The sequence below is a fragment of the Bos mutus genome, chromosome 15 (genome assembly GCF_027580195.1).
Source record: "Bos mutus isolate GX-2022 chromosome 15, NWIPB_WYAK_1.1, whole genome shotgun sequence".
Lineage (NCBI taxonomy): Eukaryota > Metazoa > Chordata > Mammalia > Artiodactyla > Bovidae > Bos > Bos mutus.
Genome location: NC_091631.1, coordinates 40,551,181 through 40,569,698, shown reverse-complemented (window position 1 = coordinate 40,569,698; position 18,518 = coordinate 40,551,181). Strand labels below are relative to the sequence as shown.

Sequence of the window (18,518 nt, the reverse complement as noted above, 5' to 3'; positions counted from 1 at the left end):
ATTCCATTGTATGTATGTGCCACACATTATCCATTCTGAGAGTGGCATGGGTTTTGTTATAAACTTTGCAATATTGTTGTATTTAAAAATTTCTCTCTATATATTACTTTAGTTTTATTACCTCCAACCCCTGTAGGAATCCACCATTTCACTGTACAAAATGATAGAGACCCTAAAATTTCTCTTTGTTAGGAACCTGCCTATCATTGGAGTTTTATATATATAGAGAATTTTTTAACAAATTAGGTGGCAAAGTCACATGTGGAAATTCATATGAAATTAATATTCCAGAGTTTGATATAAATAGATACTTGCTTCCGAGGGTGACTATTTTAGTAAGATTTAAAAACTTTGGAGAGACTTACTGCCTATTGATTTTGATGTTAAGTGAAGGTTGGTATAAGATGAAGTCAGAAGCTCATAAAGTTGTAAATTTTAAAAATGAAACTTTTTTTTTGCAAAAAAATATTAGGGTTTGTATTTAAGATGGGTTTGTTTACATATCTAGAGGTGCTGGAATCATTCTTTTTTAAAAAAATTTTATTTATTCTTATGGACGCACTGGGTCTTCGTTGCTGCACGTAGGCCATCTCTAGTTGTGATGAGGGGTTAGTGTCTAGCTGTGCATGGTCTTCTCATTGCCGTCACTCATTGTGGAGCATGGGCTCTCGGCTGGAAGCATTATTTCTTAGTTAATAAAAATTGTGATCTTAGAGGATTCATGGTTAAGGATTCTTATTTGAGTTCTGTATTAACATTATTGGATAATAAATTTGATCTGTGAGATTTTCAAGTGGTGATCAGTTGGAGATGGTAGTTGTTTTTTAGTCTGATGGTAGAAAAACTTCTGGTTTCATGAGAACATGAACCATTTTAAGAGGGGGATGCAAGAATCTATGTAGTTTAGTGAAAGATAATTTATAATTTAATAGGACAAGAAAAGCATGACTTTTTTTTACTTGTGTGTAATTGAAATGATTAAGTAGCAGTTTCCTGGAAGAGTAGTCTTAATTGGGCTGTGTTTGGATAAGAGGCCAGTTTTGGTGTATAGTTTGGTAAGTTTTGATGTATGTATGCACTTATGAAACCTCATCACAATCAGGGTAGTGAACAAATCATTCACATGCAAATTTCCTTGTAAGCTTTTTTTTCCTCCTTCTTCTTCGAACTCCCACACTCCATGCCTGGACAAACCACCAATCTGTTTTCTGACACAAGACATTAGTTTGTATTGCCTAGAATTTGATACAAATGTATCATATTTGGGGAAGGAATGGTATTTCTCTTCTTTCACTGAGCTTAATAATTTTGTACTTGATCCATGTTATAACTTGCATCAGTAGTTCATACTTACTGTTGTTAAGTAGTATTCCGTTGTATGGTATACCACAAATTGTTTATCCAGTCACCTGTTCATAAACATTTAGGTCATTTTAGGTTTTGCTTTTTTAAATGATATTGTTTTTAAAATTTAGATTTCTGATTGTTGTTGCTAGTATATAGGAATATTGTTTACTTTTGAATATTGATCTTCTGTGACCATAGTAAACTCACTCTTTAGTTCTAGTAACTTTTTTGTACTAGAGTCTATAAAAGATGATTATCTTCTCTGTAGATTAGGACAGTTTTGCTTCTTTTTATAATCTGGACGCCTTCTATATCTTTTTCTTGCCATATTGCTCTGGCTAGACTCTTGAGTACGCGGGTGAAGAGAAATGGTACAAGTGGACATCCTGGTCTTGTTCCTGGTCTTAGGTGGAGAGCATTTGGTCTTTGACCACTAAGTATAATGCTGGTTGTAGGTTTTCCATGAATATCTTTTATCCAGCTGATGAAATTCCATTGTATTCCTATTTTATTGAGGGTTTTTGTTGTTGTTTGTTTGTTTGTTTTTTAAAACAGGTTTTAAATTTTATTTTATTTTTAAACTTTACAATATTGTATTAGTTTTGCCAAATATCGAAATGAATCCGCCACAGGTATACCCGCGTTCCCCATCCTGAACCCTCCTCCCTCCCCTACCCTCCCTCTGGGTCGTCCCAGTGCACCAGCCCCAAGCATCCAGTACCGTGCATCGAACCTGGACTGGCGACTCGTTTCATACATGATATTATACATGTTTCAATGCTATTCTCCCAAATCTCCCCACCCTCTCCCTCTCCCACAGAGTCCATAAGACTGATCTATACATCGGTGTCTCTTTTGCAGTCTCGTACACAGGGTTATTGTTACCATCTTTCTAAATTCCATATATATGCGTTAGTATACTGTAGTGGTGTTTTTCTTTCTGGCTTACTCCACTCTGTATAATAGGTTCCAGTTTCATCCATCTCATTAGAACTGATTCAAATGTATTCTTTTTAATGGCTGAGTAATACTCCATTGTGTATATGTACCACAGCTTTCTTATCCATTCATCTGCTGATGGGCATCTAGGTTGCTTCCATGTCCTGGCTATTATAAACAGTGCTGCAATGAACATTGGGGTATACATGTCTCTTTCCCTTCTGGTTTCCTCAGTGTGTATGCCCAGCAGTGGGATTGCTGGATCATAAGGCAGTTCTATTTCCAGTTTTTTAAGGAATCTCCACACTGTTCTCCATAGTGGCTGTACTAGTTTGCATTCCCACCGTTTGTTTTTTTAAATCAGGAATGGATTTTGGATTTTGTTAAATGTAATTTCTTTGCATATTGAGATACAAGTTTTTCATTAATGTGTTAATATGGTGAATTATATTGATTGATGTTTGAATATTTAACCAATCTTGCATTTTTGATACAAAAATCTATAGATCATGATGTATTGACTGTTTTGTATATTGTATTCAAATTACTAAAATTTTGTTGAACATATTTGAATCTATGTTCTGAAGGTTGTAGGTTTGTAGTTTTATCTTACAGATATTATCTGTAATATCTTTCTCTGGTTTTGGTATCTGGGTAATGCTGGCCTCATAAAATGAGTTAAGAAATACTATCTTTTCTTTAGTTTCTAGGGGATTTTGTGTAAGATTGCTATTATTTCTATCTTAAATGCTTGGTAGAATTATCAATGAAGCCATTTCAGCCTGGAGTTTTCTTAGAAGGAAAGTTCTTAACTACAAATTCAAATTCTCTAATAGACATTGAATTGTTCATTCCATCTGTTTCTTCTGGAGTGCAACCCTATGAACTGTAGCCCACCAGCTTCTCTGTCCATGGAAATCTCCAGGCAAGAATACTGGAGTAGGTAGCCATTCCCTACTCCAGGGAATCTTCCTGCCTCAGGGATCGAACGCAGGTTTCCTGTATTGCAGACAGATTCTTTACCCTCTGAGCCACCAAGGAAGCCCAGTTTGGCTAGATATTTTATCAATTTTATCGACCTTTTCAAAGAACTAGCCTTTGTTTTCATTGATTTTTTTTCCCAATTCTTTTTCTATTATTTTGATTTCCACTCTGTTCTTTAATAATTTTTTCTACTTTCTTTAGGTTTATTTTGTTCTTTGTGTAGTTTCTTTTTTAAAAAAACTATTTATTCAGCTGCCTTGGGTCTGGGTCTTAGCTATGGCTTGTCTAGCTGCGGCTTGTAGGCTCGGTAGTTGCAGCAGGTTGCCTTTCTAATTGTGGCTCGAGGGCCTAGTTGCTCCGCAGCATGTGGGATCTTAGTTCCCTGACCAGGGATCAAACCTGTGTCCCCTGCACTGCAAGGTGAATTCTCAACCACTGGACCACCAGGGAAATCCCTGTCTAGTTCCTTAAGGTAGAAACTGAGGTAATTTTTCTTAGACCTTTCTTCTTTTCTATTATAGGCATTTAAAGATATAATTTGCTTTCTAACTACTGCTATAATATCATGCCATTCCACAAATTTTGATTCACTGGGCTTTTTCCCTTCAAAATTTTCTCTTTTCCTTTCTGATTTCTTATTTGCTCCATGGGTTGTTTATAAAGATGTTATATAATTGCCAATATTTGGGAATTTTCCAGGTATCTTTCTGTTACTAAATTTTAATTCACTTGTAATCAGAGAACACATTTTGTATGAATTTTTTTGAAATATATTAAGACTTGTTTTATTGCCCAGAATATGTTCTGTCTTGATAAATGTTCTATGTGCATATCAAAAGAATGAGTTTTCTGCTCTTGTTGGATGAAATGTTCAATAAATGTCAGTTAGGTTAAGCCAGTTGATAGTGGTGTTCAAATCTTACTCCTCTTTACTGATTTTCTGTCTGCTTTTTCTATTAAATATTCTAAGAGGGATGTTGAAATCCATGACAATAATTGTGGAGTTCTCCTTGTAATTTTAGTCCTTTTTTGCTTCATGTGTTTCGAAGCTCTGTTACAAGGCAGAAGAACTTTGGGGATTGTTAAGTGCTCTTAGGGGCTTCCCTGGTGGCTCAGCTGGTAAGGAATCTGCCTGCAGTGCAGGAGACCCCAGTGAATTTACCCCTTTATTCTTATAAACTGCCTTGGTAATATTCTTTGTATTGAGGTCTACTTGGTTTGATATTAATATACCACTCTTGTTTTCTTTTAACTAGTGTTAGCATAATTTGTCTTTCCTTATCCTTTTATATTGAACCTCTTTGTACCTTTATATTTAAAGTGTGCTTCTTGTAGATGGGGCATACTGTTTGTTGGGTCTGGTTTTTATATCCAGTGTGATAATCTCTACCTTTTATGGCTTAGACCGTTTAATGTGATTATAGATGTGGTTAAGGTTAAGTCTGTCATCTTGCTGTTTATTTTCTGTTTGTCCCATTTGTTCCTGTTTCCCTATCCTCTCCTCACCTTTTGCCGTCTTTTGGATTGTGTCTTTTTTTATGATTTCATTTTATCTCCTTTATTGGCTTATTGACTATAATTCTTTGTTTCTGTACTTCAGTGGTTGCTTTAAAGCTTTTAATATGCATCTTTAGTTTATCACTATTTACCTTCATTATATTAAATAATTCTCGTGTCATATGAGAGCCTTATAATATTGTACTTCTGTTTCTCTTCTCCCAAACTTTGTGCTATTTCCAGTATTCTTAATTCCTTTGTGTATGCTCAGATGGTAAAGAATCTGCTAGCAATCCCTGGGTTAGGAAGATCCCCTGGAGGTTCAATCCCTGGGTTGGGAAGATCCCCTGGAGGAGGGCACAGCAACCCACTCCAGTATTCTTGCCTGGAGAATCCCATGAGCAGAGAAGCCTGTCCGTCCATTGGCTGCCGTCCATGGGGTTGCAAAGAGTTGGACATGATGGAACGATTAACACTTCCATATTTTCACCTGGTGTTATTTTTTTCTTTAAATTTGTTCTTTAAATTTTCTTAAAGTGCAGATTTGTTCATGATTAATTCATTCATCTTTTTCTGCGTGTTTGTCTAAAAATGCATTTCCCTTTTATTTTTGAGAGATATTTTTACAGGATATAACAATCTTAGGTTGCCAGCAGTTATCATTTTGGGTTTTATTTTTTATTAAAATGTGTTTGGGATTTGTTGTACATGTTGCATCTGTGGGTTTGTGGTTTTAATTACATTCAAGACATTTCTTCAAATGTTTTTCTTTTCCTCACCTTTCTTCCTTTATGGACTCCATTTATACCTATATTAGGGCTCTTAAAGTTGACCCATAGCTCACTTATGCTTAATTTATCCTTCTATAATGAATAGTGTATTCATTTGGGTATTTCCTACTGCAGTCTTCAAATTCATGAATCTTCTGTAATGTATAATCTTCCATTAATTCCAGATGAATGTATTTTTCATCTCAGATAACATTTTTGTCTCTAGAAGTCTGATTTGTATCTTTTTAATATTCTATATTTCTACATAACTTTTTGAAGGAATATGGTTATAATGACTCTTAATGTTTTTGTTTCTAATTTTAAGATGTGTATCTAATTTTAAAGTTTTCTTATTTTAAGATATTTGGGGTTGGTTTTAGTTGAGGTTTTTTTCCTGCCTTTTTGCTTGCCTGGTAATTTTTAACCGTATATTGTGAATTTACCTTGTTTGGCTGATGGATATTTTTATACTCCTATAAATTTTCCTGAGCTTTGTTTTAGGATTTAGTTTACTTACTTGGAAACGATTTGATTCTTTTACATCTTGCTATTAGCATTCGTTGGATGTGACTAGGACAGTACTCTGTTTAGGTTTAATTATTTCCCACTTCATAGCCAAGACCCTTTAGATTCCCCCTCTAGTGCCCTTTTATGAGGTTCTTCAGCCTCACTGTGGGGAGAGAGAGACAGGCCCTTTTCCTGGCTCTACACGAGTCCTGGGCAGTGTTTTCTCTAGCTCTCTGAGTCAGTTGTTTCTCCAGCTTCATTAATGAGGTTTCCTCATGTGTTTGTTGATTGGCGCTAGACTGCAGATTGCTGAGGTTTTCTCTGTGCTGCTCTTCCCTCTCTGGTATACTCTTTCCTTAGGACTCTGCCACCTATTGTCCCCAACCTCTCAGCTCCTCATCCTTAACTCAGAGTCCATCAGCTTCTGCCTGGGTTTTGCCTCTCTGGGTTTTACTCGAGAACTCTTCTCAAGGTAGTCATTTGGGGCAGGGGTTGGCCTTTGTTGTTGTTGTTGTTCAGTCGCTAAGTCGTGTCCGACTCTTTGCCACCCGATAGACTGTAGCCCTCCAGACGCCTCTGTCCGTGGGATTTCCCAGGCTAGAATACTGGAGTGAGTTGCCATTTCCTTCTCCAGTGGACCTTCCCAACCCAGGGATTGAACCCATGTCTTCTGCATTGGCAGGCAGATTCTTTACCACTGAGCCACCAAAGAAGCCCATGGTTAGCCTTATCTGATTTGTTTTTTCATCTTCCAGGGATTACTCTCTTTTCCAAATGTCCTGTGTCTTGTCATTGTTTCATATATTTTGCTTTTGGGTAGTTTCAGACAGGAAGGTAAATTTAGTCCTTGTTTCTCTGTCTTGGCTAGAAGCAGGTGTTGGGGCTGATACACTTTTCATCTCCTTTCCTGTTCTCAATTCATGTGTCCCAAACTCTTAGATGCAACATGAAACAGAGTTATCCTCTATGAACTTGCTTGTCCTCATTTTCATTTGCACTTGTTAATTATGTTTGCCCTTAGAGTGCTTTCCTGATCTAAAATTATTTAATTAAATAGAGTAGGACATAATTAGTCTTCCATGACATCTGATTTTGAAGGTCTCATTCAGAGTGCATTCCATTTGAGAATGAAAAAAAAGAACAGGGATATATTATGACACCTTTTGCATTTGTTTAATGTCTAAACAGTTTAGAAATGAAGCCAGTATTTAAGCAAAATACTTAGTGGTATTTAATCTTTCAGCTATAAAGATGTCTAGTTGAAATCCTTTTTCAGTAAATCAGTTGGTTCGGCCCTTACTGAACATTTATCCTTCATTTGCCTTAGTTGTAATTGTGCTTGTATCTTATCTGTTATCAATTAGATTCATATTTAGAAAATGTGTTTATTAGTACATTTAAAACTTAGCTAGAATAATTTGAGGGTTTTTTCCAGTATAAATGCTTATTCTATTATTGTGGATTCCTTTCTTTTTCCTACTTTAGGAGATGAGTCAGAAATTCCATTGTTCCTATTGTAAGGTTTTTAGCTTAAAAGTATGATCTTTTGATTTGTTCTATTTAAAGAAAAAAATTATGTTCCAATGATGTGATCCTACTCTGATCTTTTTCACTGGAAGGAAGGTGGGAATAGAGGGTTGTTTTGTTCTTTTTTTCTTTCTGTAGATTTATGAGAGACAGATGACTGATAAAAACTGGTCAGTTGCCTTTATTTCCTTAGAAGTCACTCTTAGGGTAGATACAGAGTCAGCCTTATTTATTGTCTTTTTAGTCTGTTATAGTGAGATGATATGGAGAAGGCAATGGCACCCCACTCCAGTACTCTTGCCTGGAAAATCCCATGGATGGAGGAGCCTGGTGGGCTGCAGTCCATGGGGTCGCAAAGAGTCGGACATGACTGAGCAACTTCACTTTCACTTTTCACTTTCATGCATTGGAGAAGGAAATGGCAACCCACTCCAGTGTTCTTGCCTGCAGAATCCCAGGGACGGGGGAGCCTGGTGGGCTGCCGTCTATGGGGTCGCACAGAGTCGGACACGACTGAAGTGACTTAGCAGCAGTGAGATGATAACGATCTTCATAATGAAAGAAACCACTAAAATAACGGTGTTACAGCTAATAAATCAGAGGAGATGATCCCTGAGCATTGTTGGATTTAAAACTGACTCATCAAGATTAAATTTTTAAATAATGTGGTTTTGGTGAAGGACAATAGGGTAACATCATGGAAGAGGCTCCTGGAATAAATTGGAAGGATTAGCTTACAGTGTTACGAGCATATCTACTAAAATTCCATGCGACTCTGAGCAAAATCTTGTAATTTTGAACTTTAATGTCATCACCTGTTAAAACTAAATAAAGTAACATTTAGTGGGTGATTCTGTTGTACCAGGCACATTATTGGTCAGTTTATTGGTTATTCTTCATTTAATCCTCATATTAAATTTAGAAAGTCAATAGAGTCTGCAGTTTACAGATGAGGAAACTAAGGTTCCAAAATGTTAAGTTAGCATTCAACATGTTGAGCAATTAAGTATTAAAAGACAATTTGATTTTAAGTCTTTATGACTCTGAAGCCATGAAGTTCCTTTGATTCCTATCTTTTTCCTGTTTCTGAAAAGCACTTTAATATTTTTAAATGATGAACTATGTTGTTTGCTAATAAGATGGTAAATTTTCACCTGCCTTAGGTTAGGCTCTTTCATTTTTGTTCCTATCAGTTTTCTTACTTGCAGTGTACTTGATTATTAAAATCTTAGCTATTTGTTTGTGCCAGGTTCACCAGCGATTTACAGTAACATCTTCTTCTTGTGAGATCTTAGAGCATTTATTATCTGTCATTCATTTATTAATTTTATTTGAGATACATTTAATTATTTCATATTTTAAATTTGGGATAACATTTGAATTGTTTACATTGTTTAACTGGAATAATTCATGTATAACTGCTGCACTTAAATCATAAGCATTCTAAGGAAGCTGCTTCCATCCTGGCATGTAGTAGCATTGTGTACATAGTACGTATAACTTAATAAATAATTGTGTGAATGAATGCTGTCAACTAGAATATCTTAATCATCCTCAGTTATTCACTTCCCATGGGCAAATTTGTTCTATGTAAGATGTTTAAATGTCTTTAAATAAAGTGTAAAGTCAGTGCTATTAGCTTTTTTGAAAAATGCTTTTCAAAATTTTTCAAGAGAGTTCAATCAAAATGAATTGATTGGAGTTAGCATGTATTCTTTTTTTTTTTTTTTAATTACTTTTGGACAATGTTTCATGGCATGTAGAATCTTAGTTCCATGCCACATGCATTGGACTTGGGGGGAGTCTTAACCACTGGACTACCAGGGAAGTCCCTAGCATGTATTCTTATTTTATTTGGCAGCAAGACCAATTACTTTGTCCCATACCTCAGTGTTTAAGAGTTCCAGAAGCTAAAAAAAAAAAAAAAAAAAGTTCCAGAAGCTGATGCTCACCCTTTCCTTTTCCCTTAAAATCAGAAAAACCAGGAGAACACTTGAGTTATATTTAAGAGATTTGGATGGTCTCTACTGCTAGTACTACTACTGCTACCTCTTCTACTATGCTGCTAACTCAACAGTCAGTTAACCTTTCTGGGCTTTTTTCTCATCCTTAAAAAAACTGAATTGGAGTATGTGATCTTTAAAGACATAGTGTTCCAGAATTTATAAAACCTGAAAGTTTAAAATAAATTAGGTTTCAGAATTGTTAAGTATAATAGCATTTGACTGTTGCACTTCAGAATATTAGTAGTTTTATATTAATTGGGAGTTTTTTTAGAAAGCGTTTGCAATTTCATGTTCTACTTTTATGGTTAATTTTCTTTTCTAATTTATCAGCACTCCCTCACGTGTTGCTAAAGGAGCTGTCGACCACACCAAAATGAGTCTACATGGTGCTAGTGGGGGACATGAGAGATCAAGAGATAGACGAAGGTCAAGTGACAGATCACGAGACTCATCCCATGAAAGAACAGAATCACAGCTCACTCCTTGTATTAGAAATGTTACTTCTCCAACACGGCAGCACCATATTGGTATGTAAAATCAACTAAACTTCCCAACGGGTTTCAAAAGCATGCATCTACCTTTTTTCTCTTTTTTTTAATTTGGCTATGCTGCACAACTTGTGGGATCTTAGTTTCCTGACCATGGATCAAACCTGGGCCCTGGCACTGAAAGCGCTGAGACCTAACCACTGGACTGCCAGGAAATTCCCAATGCATTTACCTTTTTAAAGTAGTAATAACAGTGAATTATGCCTAATACTTTACAGTAAAATTAACATCTTACTTCTTTTCAGTTGCTTCTGTTTTAACTTAGCTTGATTCTTACTGTTAAAAAAAAAAACTTATTAAATGAAACTTTAAAGTGAATTTTTTTTCAGAGTTTGGGACAGTCTTAGAAATAATTTGAACAGCCTTTACAGCTGTAATATGTAGATTTAAATTTTTTTCAAGTAATTTTTATCTTGTGAGATATATAGCAGTGGTTTATTTAAAATAATCTGTAGTAAATTATTGATAAGAATCCTTGTTAATCATACTAAAAAAGGAGGTGAAAGAGTAACCATCATGGAGTTATTTACCTTGATTTTTGACAATATTTTAAATTTAATTAAAAAACAGAGAAGGAAAAGGAGGGTGGAAGTAGGTTTTTTTTCCCCCTTGACAGCTCAGATCTTTATTCCTTCCTACTCTTTACTATAAATGAATGCTATTCCTCCAGGTAAATACATTGTGTGGCTATAAAGCACCACTCTCAAGTAGATGTACATAAACAATGTGAGCTTGCTGATTTTTATTTTTCCCTCAGAAGTGGCAAATTAAATATTTTGACTTACTATTTGAGGCAGTTTCTGATTACCTCATATAAATAAAAATCATGTATATTAAGTCTTATTATGTGGAGAGGTTGTCAGTATCTAAGTAGGTCTTTAAAATCAGAATAATACTAATAAGCTAAAAACCAACAAAAGTATAAATAAGAGCTGACAGTTTATTATATGCAAATTTTAGTATCTGGGAAGAGAACAGGAAATATAATAAGTTATTTTATTGCTTTAGCAAATTTTACTTTTAGGGAGCTACCAACGTTGTAGAAATAGGCACTACAAGGGAGGTGTGGGATACCTCTGGAGATGCAGCAAGCCTAATTATATAACCAGTGAAGCTGCACAGAGTGTTCTGAGTAGCCTGAGTCATGAAGGAATTTGGCAAAAGCTGATGAAACTGATGAGATGGAGGTACATTTTTAGGTCACCTTTAAAGTTTAGTAATCTAATCTCTAAAGGAAACATCGCAAAATCTTAGTTTTAATTTCTCTTTTGTAAACTGTTGGAACAGCTGAAGAAAATTTTCTGAATTTTAACAGTGTTTCTTTATATTAAAATTGTAGATAATAATAATATGATCCTATAAAATTTTTAGCAGTGCTTTTTTCAAAAATGAGAGTGAGAAGAAAGCAGTATATCATCAGCTATTAAACTAATTTGGTAAAACATTAAAAGTCATTTGAAAACATAAATACTTCTTAGTGTCTGTGGTAAAAATATTTTCTTCCTTTGGTACCTTCCTTTTGTGAGATACATTGCTGGTTTGGGGGTTTCCTTATTAATGTAGTTAAGAGTCCAAAGTTTGTACTTTGTGTTTTCAGAATAGTATTAATACTTTCAGTATTTAGGACAGTTAAAATTGTTATTAATCTTTTACTGACTTTCAATGCTTGCTTATTTGACTTAGAATATTGTACTCCTTTTGTTTCTGTATATTTTTAAGTAGAGCAGTAATATAATTCAGTTTAATTTTAATCTTAGTCTGGGTCAACATTGGTTAGGTAAACATCTTTTTTAAAAAGTCTACAAAATTAATTGTTTTAGAAAACAATGTAATGTTTTAGGTTTTATTTCTAGAAAATAAATGAACGTTGATGTTTTGTGAAAATGTTATTTGAAATAAAAAAAGCAGAATTGCTATGATATAAAACTACTTTTCTAAATCACTATTTTCAAAAGATATGTATCTCTTATATTTTTTAAAAGAAAATTTGCATAAATTTGTTTAACCTCTTTATTTCAGAACGTGAAAAAGATCACAGTTCCTCTCGTCCAAGCAGTCCTCGTCCCCAGAAAGCGTCTCCAGATGGATCCAGTAGCAGTGCTGGGAACAGCAGCAGAAACAGTAGTCAATCAAGTTCAGATAGTAGCTGTAAGACGTCTGGGGAAATGGTATTTGTGTATGAAAATGCAAAAGAAGGAGCTCGGAATGTAAGAACATCAGAACGAGTGACACTTATAGTGGATAACACTAGATTTGTTGTAGACCCATCCATTTTTACTGCACAGCCAAATACAATGTTGGGCAGGTTTGTATTATTGTGATTCTTTGTATTATTAATAATAAGCACTTTTCCATCGCCTTTTTTTTTTAATTTAAAGTTTTATAGTAATTCTCTAGTGGAATACAGTATTGCTGTTGAGCTATGAAATTTAAATAACTTGTTTAAGTTAATCCAGCTGAAATTGTAGAGCCAGATCTTGAGCTTGATTTGATTTTGAATAATGTTTGCTGTACCTAGAAATAGCAAATGCAGTATTTAAATGAAGACAGGATACTTAAAGATCTGAAAACATAGATTGTATTTGACAAGATGAATTTAACAGTGATAATGTTTCCTTCACTTGCGGCTTCCAAATTAAATCTTCAGATACAGCAGGTATCAGCATTTGGTTAGCTGGAAAGTCAGCATGAGTTATCAATTTGATGTATTTACTTTAAAGAAATAATGTTAACAATTAGTCAGTAGAATGAAGGAGAAATAATTGTCTCTTAATCTGTACTGGTCTGGAGTAATAAATTAGTATAAAATTTGTAGTTAAGGGAACCACATTCTAGAATTGGTAGAGACAATATGGGCTGCAGTTATGGGAACTTCAGTATAGAATTGATTTTTCAAAGTGTTCAAAAGAGGATCAAACACCTATTAATTATAAAATTAGTGCTTTTTTTCTATTCATTCTAATATAAAATGAAGGAAACACATAAATGAAATGGAAGTTTGCATGAGGTTAAAAAGGAAAACTTGAATTTTTTGCTTGGTTGCATATGAGTAACTGTTCGGGGTACCTGTGTATGTGTGTGTGTATGATTTGTAAGTGTCTCAGAATCCAGAACAAAATGCCAGCATGTAACACTGTTTACATTTTGGGTAGACAAATATTTCCTTTTAACATTAGCTCTAGACTTTACATCTGTAAGGAAAAAAATACATGTACTCTATAGGCATTATTAGAAGCATAGGAAGGACTCTTTTTTAAAAATCAAAGCATGTTTATTTATTTCTAAGACATTACAACAAACTAAAACTTGAAGGAAAGATCGTTCATGGGAGATTTTTAGGAGGATAACTCAACACTGATCATATTTTATATTTTTACCTAAACTTAAACAGTTGAAAGGCAGAAGTAGGTATTTGAAATTTTTCAACTGATAGGCTACATTTTCTTTTAAAAATAAATCCAGAAGATTTTTTTGTGTTTGTGATCCATATTGATCTGAAAAGTAACTTTCCTTTTTTGTAAAAAGTTCAAGTATTTGAGAAAATTGCATGACATTTGATTCCTGAAAGACTCACTTCTTTTTTTCCAAATCAGTGAAGGCTTCTTTTCATGTCAGTTGACGAAAGCATGTTTTTGGGGATGAAAATTAATATTCATGGGAACTGTAAAAAGCAGTTGGCATTCTTTTGGAAACTTTGAAATAAGAAAGCTTTGTTCTTTATAGGTTCTGTGTTACAAGAAAAGAGGGAACTATTTAAATTGGGAAATTGTTGAATAGGCAACTTAGTTCAGCTATATTGACTTTAGGAATGATGTTGTCATTGAATTTAGAGGTTCAGATTCTTTTAATCACACTTTAAAAATTTGCTTGGAAGTTAGGCATTCAACTTTTTGTTTTGAAGGACATATTTAGCAGATTGCCTCTTTTCTAAATATTTACTGTTAAAGGGCCAACAACATGACTTGAAAAAATAGAAATTCATCTGCATCTTCTTTTTGTAAAAATTAATATTATGAGCTTGTTACTTATTTAGAATTTTCATTCTTTTCTTCATTCCTCTCTACCCCAGTATTTGATTGCTTATTTTTCAGTTCTAGGATGCCAGTGTAAAAGTTTTGTGCAGGATTTGTTACGTTTATAGTTTTGTGAAAAGTAAAATAACCTGATCTGCCTATACTTATTTTACTTTTTTCTAGTTTAGATTACCATACATGCTACTTAATAGACTAACTTTGCATTGAAGATAGCAGTTTCCCCTTCCTCCCTCTCTCCCTCTTCTCTCTCTTTCATTTTTGTCTTTCTCTGGACAAAACTAGTGTAAGAATCTCTCCTAGATTGATTTGTTTGTTTGTTTTTTCCACCCCTGAAGAAAAGGGACTGGAAAGTTTTTTTAGCTTTTGAATCTTATTAATTGATTTTATTTTCTTATGGGGAATCTTTACTACTGTCTCCTCCCACAAAAAAATTTTTTTATAATCCTTCATTTATCACATTTGCCAGAATAAATGTCTGATAAATATTCGTGGGCTAATTTAATGCTAAAATTATAATTTCTTTTTACTTTTGTACATGAAAACATGGATAGCCTATTGATTTATTTCTCAATTACTTGCTACCATAGGATGTTTGGATCTGGCAGAGAACATAACTTTACACGTCCTAATGAGAAGGGAGAGTATGAAGTGGCAGAAGGAATTGGCTCTACAGTATTTCGAGCAATTCTGGTAAGTGCTGTTGCTTGTGTGTATTGATTGAGTCAGTTGACCCTTTCTCAGTAGGTACGTGGACTGAAAGCAGAATTGCATTTGGATATTGCTATGGAAGTATCCAGTGTATTTTTTAATATCGTTTAATTCATTTTCTTTTGGCATGTAAATATAGCATGATAAAAATAAAGGAATTTTATAACCTTTGCAAAAATAAGATAGGGGATAATTCATCTCTTAGGTCTGCATAGGCAGCTCTTTCAAGGGTTTAGTGGTAACATTTCTATAGTCAGACTACTCCACTTTCCCTAATTCTATTAAGTACAAGAAGTTGATAATTTTTTGCTGTCATAATAAATGTGGCTACTGGAATTCTAATATTTTGTTGCATATAACTAGTGGTGGACACTTAGGAACATTTGAAAGTCATCTCTAAAATGTATTTCCTATCATTTTTGTATTAAAACTTAATTTTTTTTAACCTTTTGAGAAATATTTGAATTAGCACTACAGTCACTACTTGTAATTTTAATCAGTGATAAAAGTTTGATTTATAGCATGACAGTTTATTCCACAGTTTGAAAATATGGTTTCCTTAAATAGTTTTGTGGGAAGAGGAGAGGGAGGATCCTGAGGTACAAGATAGGAAAAGTAGTTGATCGTGATCGGTACTAACAAGTACTTGGAAAAGTACCAGAAGATGTCTTGCTTGATTCATGTAGCAATTTCAGAAATGGTGTTAACTGTGGCTCTGAACATCAAGAAGGTTGAGGCAGATCTTAATTTTTGGGGAAGTGCTTTTTCAGTTGCCCATACTTTCATTTGTCCCCTAATGGTATTGACCAGTTAACTCCACAACTCAGCTATGAAGTAACTTATCTATAGCTCTGGGCCAGCCCCTAACAGCATTTCAAGTAGATTTTGGAAATAATAGCTATTATTATTTCTACTTATGTGGGAAACACCAAAGAAAAGTATTTGGAAGAAGAATAATTGTGTGTTCTGTTTCCATATATTTGAATACTTAGAAATGATTTTGAAGTTCTTTACTAAAAACCTTAAGTTTTACTCAATTCTCTAGGTAATATTTAAGGTAATGTAAAGTACATCATTTAACTTCCTTAAAATTTCTTTAAGAAATATATGGTAGGTATGTAGACAAATAACTTGTAAGGGGGGAATACATGTGAATTAGCATGGTACAGTAGAGAGAAGAGATGCATAAATAATGAGGCGACATGGGTTCTAACTTTATCTCTCTTGTTAAATAATTTCATAACTGGATGAGTCAGGAAATCCATTTGGACATAAATTTTTCCTGTCAGTAAAGTGAAAAAGTGGTTAGGTAAACTGAGGTCCTACCTAACTTTAAAATTCCACAATTCAGAAATCTCAAGAGTATCACAATTTTAAAAAATTGTATCAGCCCAATCTTAAAAATACATTTTGTCTACCTTGTGCATTCATTTATGCATTCTTTATTTTTTTTTCAGGATTATTATAAAACAGGAATAATCCGTTGTCCTGATGGCATATCTATTCCTGAATTGAGAGAAGCTTGTGACTATCTTTGTATCTCTTTCGAATATAGTACTATTAAATGTCGAGATCTCAGTAAGTACGATGTTTTATATGTGAGTGGTTTGTAGAGTTAACAATGTATTGGAATGAAATACCTGAAATAGTGCTATTTACCTAGACTTCAAGTATTTGTTTAATTGAATTCTAAAACACAAATACTGTGAAGATTATTTATGAAAGTCCACAGAGATCATTGTTTGGTGCAATTTTCCAAAACTTTCTTTCAACTTAATTTTTTTGTTTGTAGAGTCTCCCATATTTATGCTTCTATTTGTTCTTCTTCTGTCATTTTTTGCCAGTATGTATCTCTCAGCTTGGTAGCCCTGACTTTGTCCAAGTATGGTATTTGGCTTCACTCCTCAGGTCACATCAACCAAGAATTTATCATTTCTTTTTGTATTTGCCATGTAATATAACATCCTAAGCAACTATGGAAGATATAAATCATTCTCAAAAAGAGTGTTTGTCATTAAAGATCTTAGATTGAATACCAAATACCAGCCCTCATTTATACAAAGAATTAAATGGCTTTATTCAGGAACTTCAAATATAGTCTCAGAGCAAGTCTAGAACTTTGGAAATCCTAACTCTCTGATTGATATTTTCCTGTCATGCTACCCCCATGCCCATCCCCTTTACTGTTATATTATGCCTAAGAAAAAAGGTGATTATACACAGAAAATTCAAAATGTATATGAAAATTATCAAATGTTGACTTGGTTATTAAGTGGTTGGAAAAGCCCAGAAGAAGGAGATGTCATTGTGGGCTAGTAGGATTAGAGAAGAGTTCGAGGAGACAGGTTGTAAAGGGTGAACAGGAATGATTTAGCAAGAGTAGAGTAGGAAGGTTAGGGGATTACAGACATGAGTGGTATACTTTGGAAATAACCTATATAAGAGACTATATTGGGACCAGAAGGAGATGAGAATAAATATGGGGGCCAGATTGTGAAGGTCTTAAAATTAATATTCTTACATTTATGCTGTATAATGTGGGAAGCCATTGTAAAACTTTGCTACCTGTGGTTATAGATGTATGTTAGTCCCAAGTATATGGTTATGTTTACTTCATTACCTAAATGTAACACTGGCTTAGCAAAGTGGGGCCATACTTCCTGAAACATTGGTGTGTGAGAAATTGGGAATGGGAAACTTGTAGGGCATCTATTACATATTTAAATATAGCTATCCTTCGTGCTTAATTATGGTCTAACTTCTTGGAAATGAGTGGTCCTTATTAGGTCTGTCAAGTACCATTTTTTTTTTTGTCTTTATTTGTTTGGCCAAATATTCTTTTAAAGTCTCCCTAAAAATATCAGTAGGTGAGACAAAGAAGATTAGGTGGTCCACCTCTGAGTCCATTTCTATATAAATGATATTTAAAAGTTTAAAACCAAATAGTTGGAGAGCTGAAGCATACAGCTGTAAAGCTGAATAAATTTGCTGTCTTTTCACATCTTAAAAAATGTTTTTTGTTGAAATCATGAGCATTATTCTAACTTATAAATTCTTGATTTCATAAAACCTTCTGTAAAGGTTTTGTGTTTTTAATTCATGGAAATATTTTAATTTAATTGCATATGACTAAATGTTGAATTTTGGTGACTGTCAGATTAAAAAGACACTGCTGCTGCTACTGCTGCTAAGGTGCTTCAGTCATGTCCGACTCTGTGCGACCCCAGAGACGGCAGCCCACCAGGCTTCCCCGCCCCTGGGATTCTCCAGGCAAGAACACTGGAGTGGGTTGCCATTTCCTTCTCCAGTGCATGAAAGTGAAAAGTGAAAGCGAAGTCGCTCAGTCTTATCCGACTCGTAGCGACCCCGCGGACTGCAGCCTACCAGGCTCCTCCGTCCATGGGATTTTCCAGGCAAGAGTACACTAGAATTCCTTAAAGATAAATGGATTTTAGTTCTGTAATCCTTTGAACATTGTTTACCTTGTCATCACAATTAAATATCATTTATTTGTTACAAAATTAGCAATTCTCATAGACTTTATTAAAAGAAAACTATATAGCATCTGAAGAGATAGAAATGGTCTTGTAAAATATGAAAGTGTACTGTAGGTGTAGACTTGAGTCCAAAAATGATTTTTATCCTGCAAAT

At 34.3% G+C, this 18,518-nt stretch overlaps 1 protein-coding gene across 12 annotated transcripts in view; it reads left to right on the top strand.

Annotated features, from left to right (window-relative positions):
• Positions 1 to 18,518, top strand: part of BTBD10 (BTB domain containing 10) — a 75,292-nt gene that overhangs the window by 40,210 nt on the left and 16,564 nt on the right. For all 12 annotated transcript variants that reach the window (XM_070383976.1, XM_070383972.1, XM_070383970.1 and 9 more), the window contains 4 exons: positions 9,908 to 10,104; positions 12,145 to 12,430; positions 14,747 to 14,849; positions 16,325 to 16,445. In XM_070383976.1, the coding sequence (XP_070240077.1) occupies positions 9,951 to 10,104; positions 12,145 to 12,430; positions 14,747 to 14,849; positions 16,325 to 16,445 (664 nt within the window). In that variant the 5' untranslated portion in view covers positions 9,908 to 9,950. The remainder of the gene's footprint in view (positions 1 to 9,907; positions 10,105 to 12,144; positions 12,431 to 14,746; positions 14,850 to 16,324; positions 16,446 to 18,518) is intronic.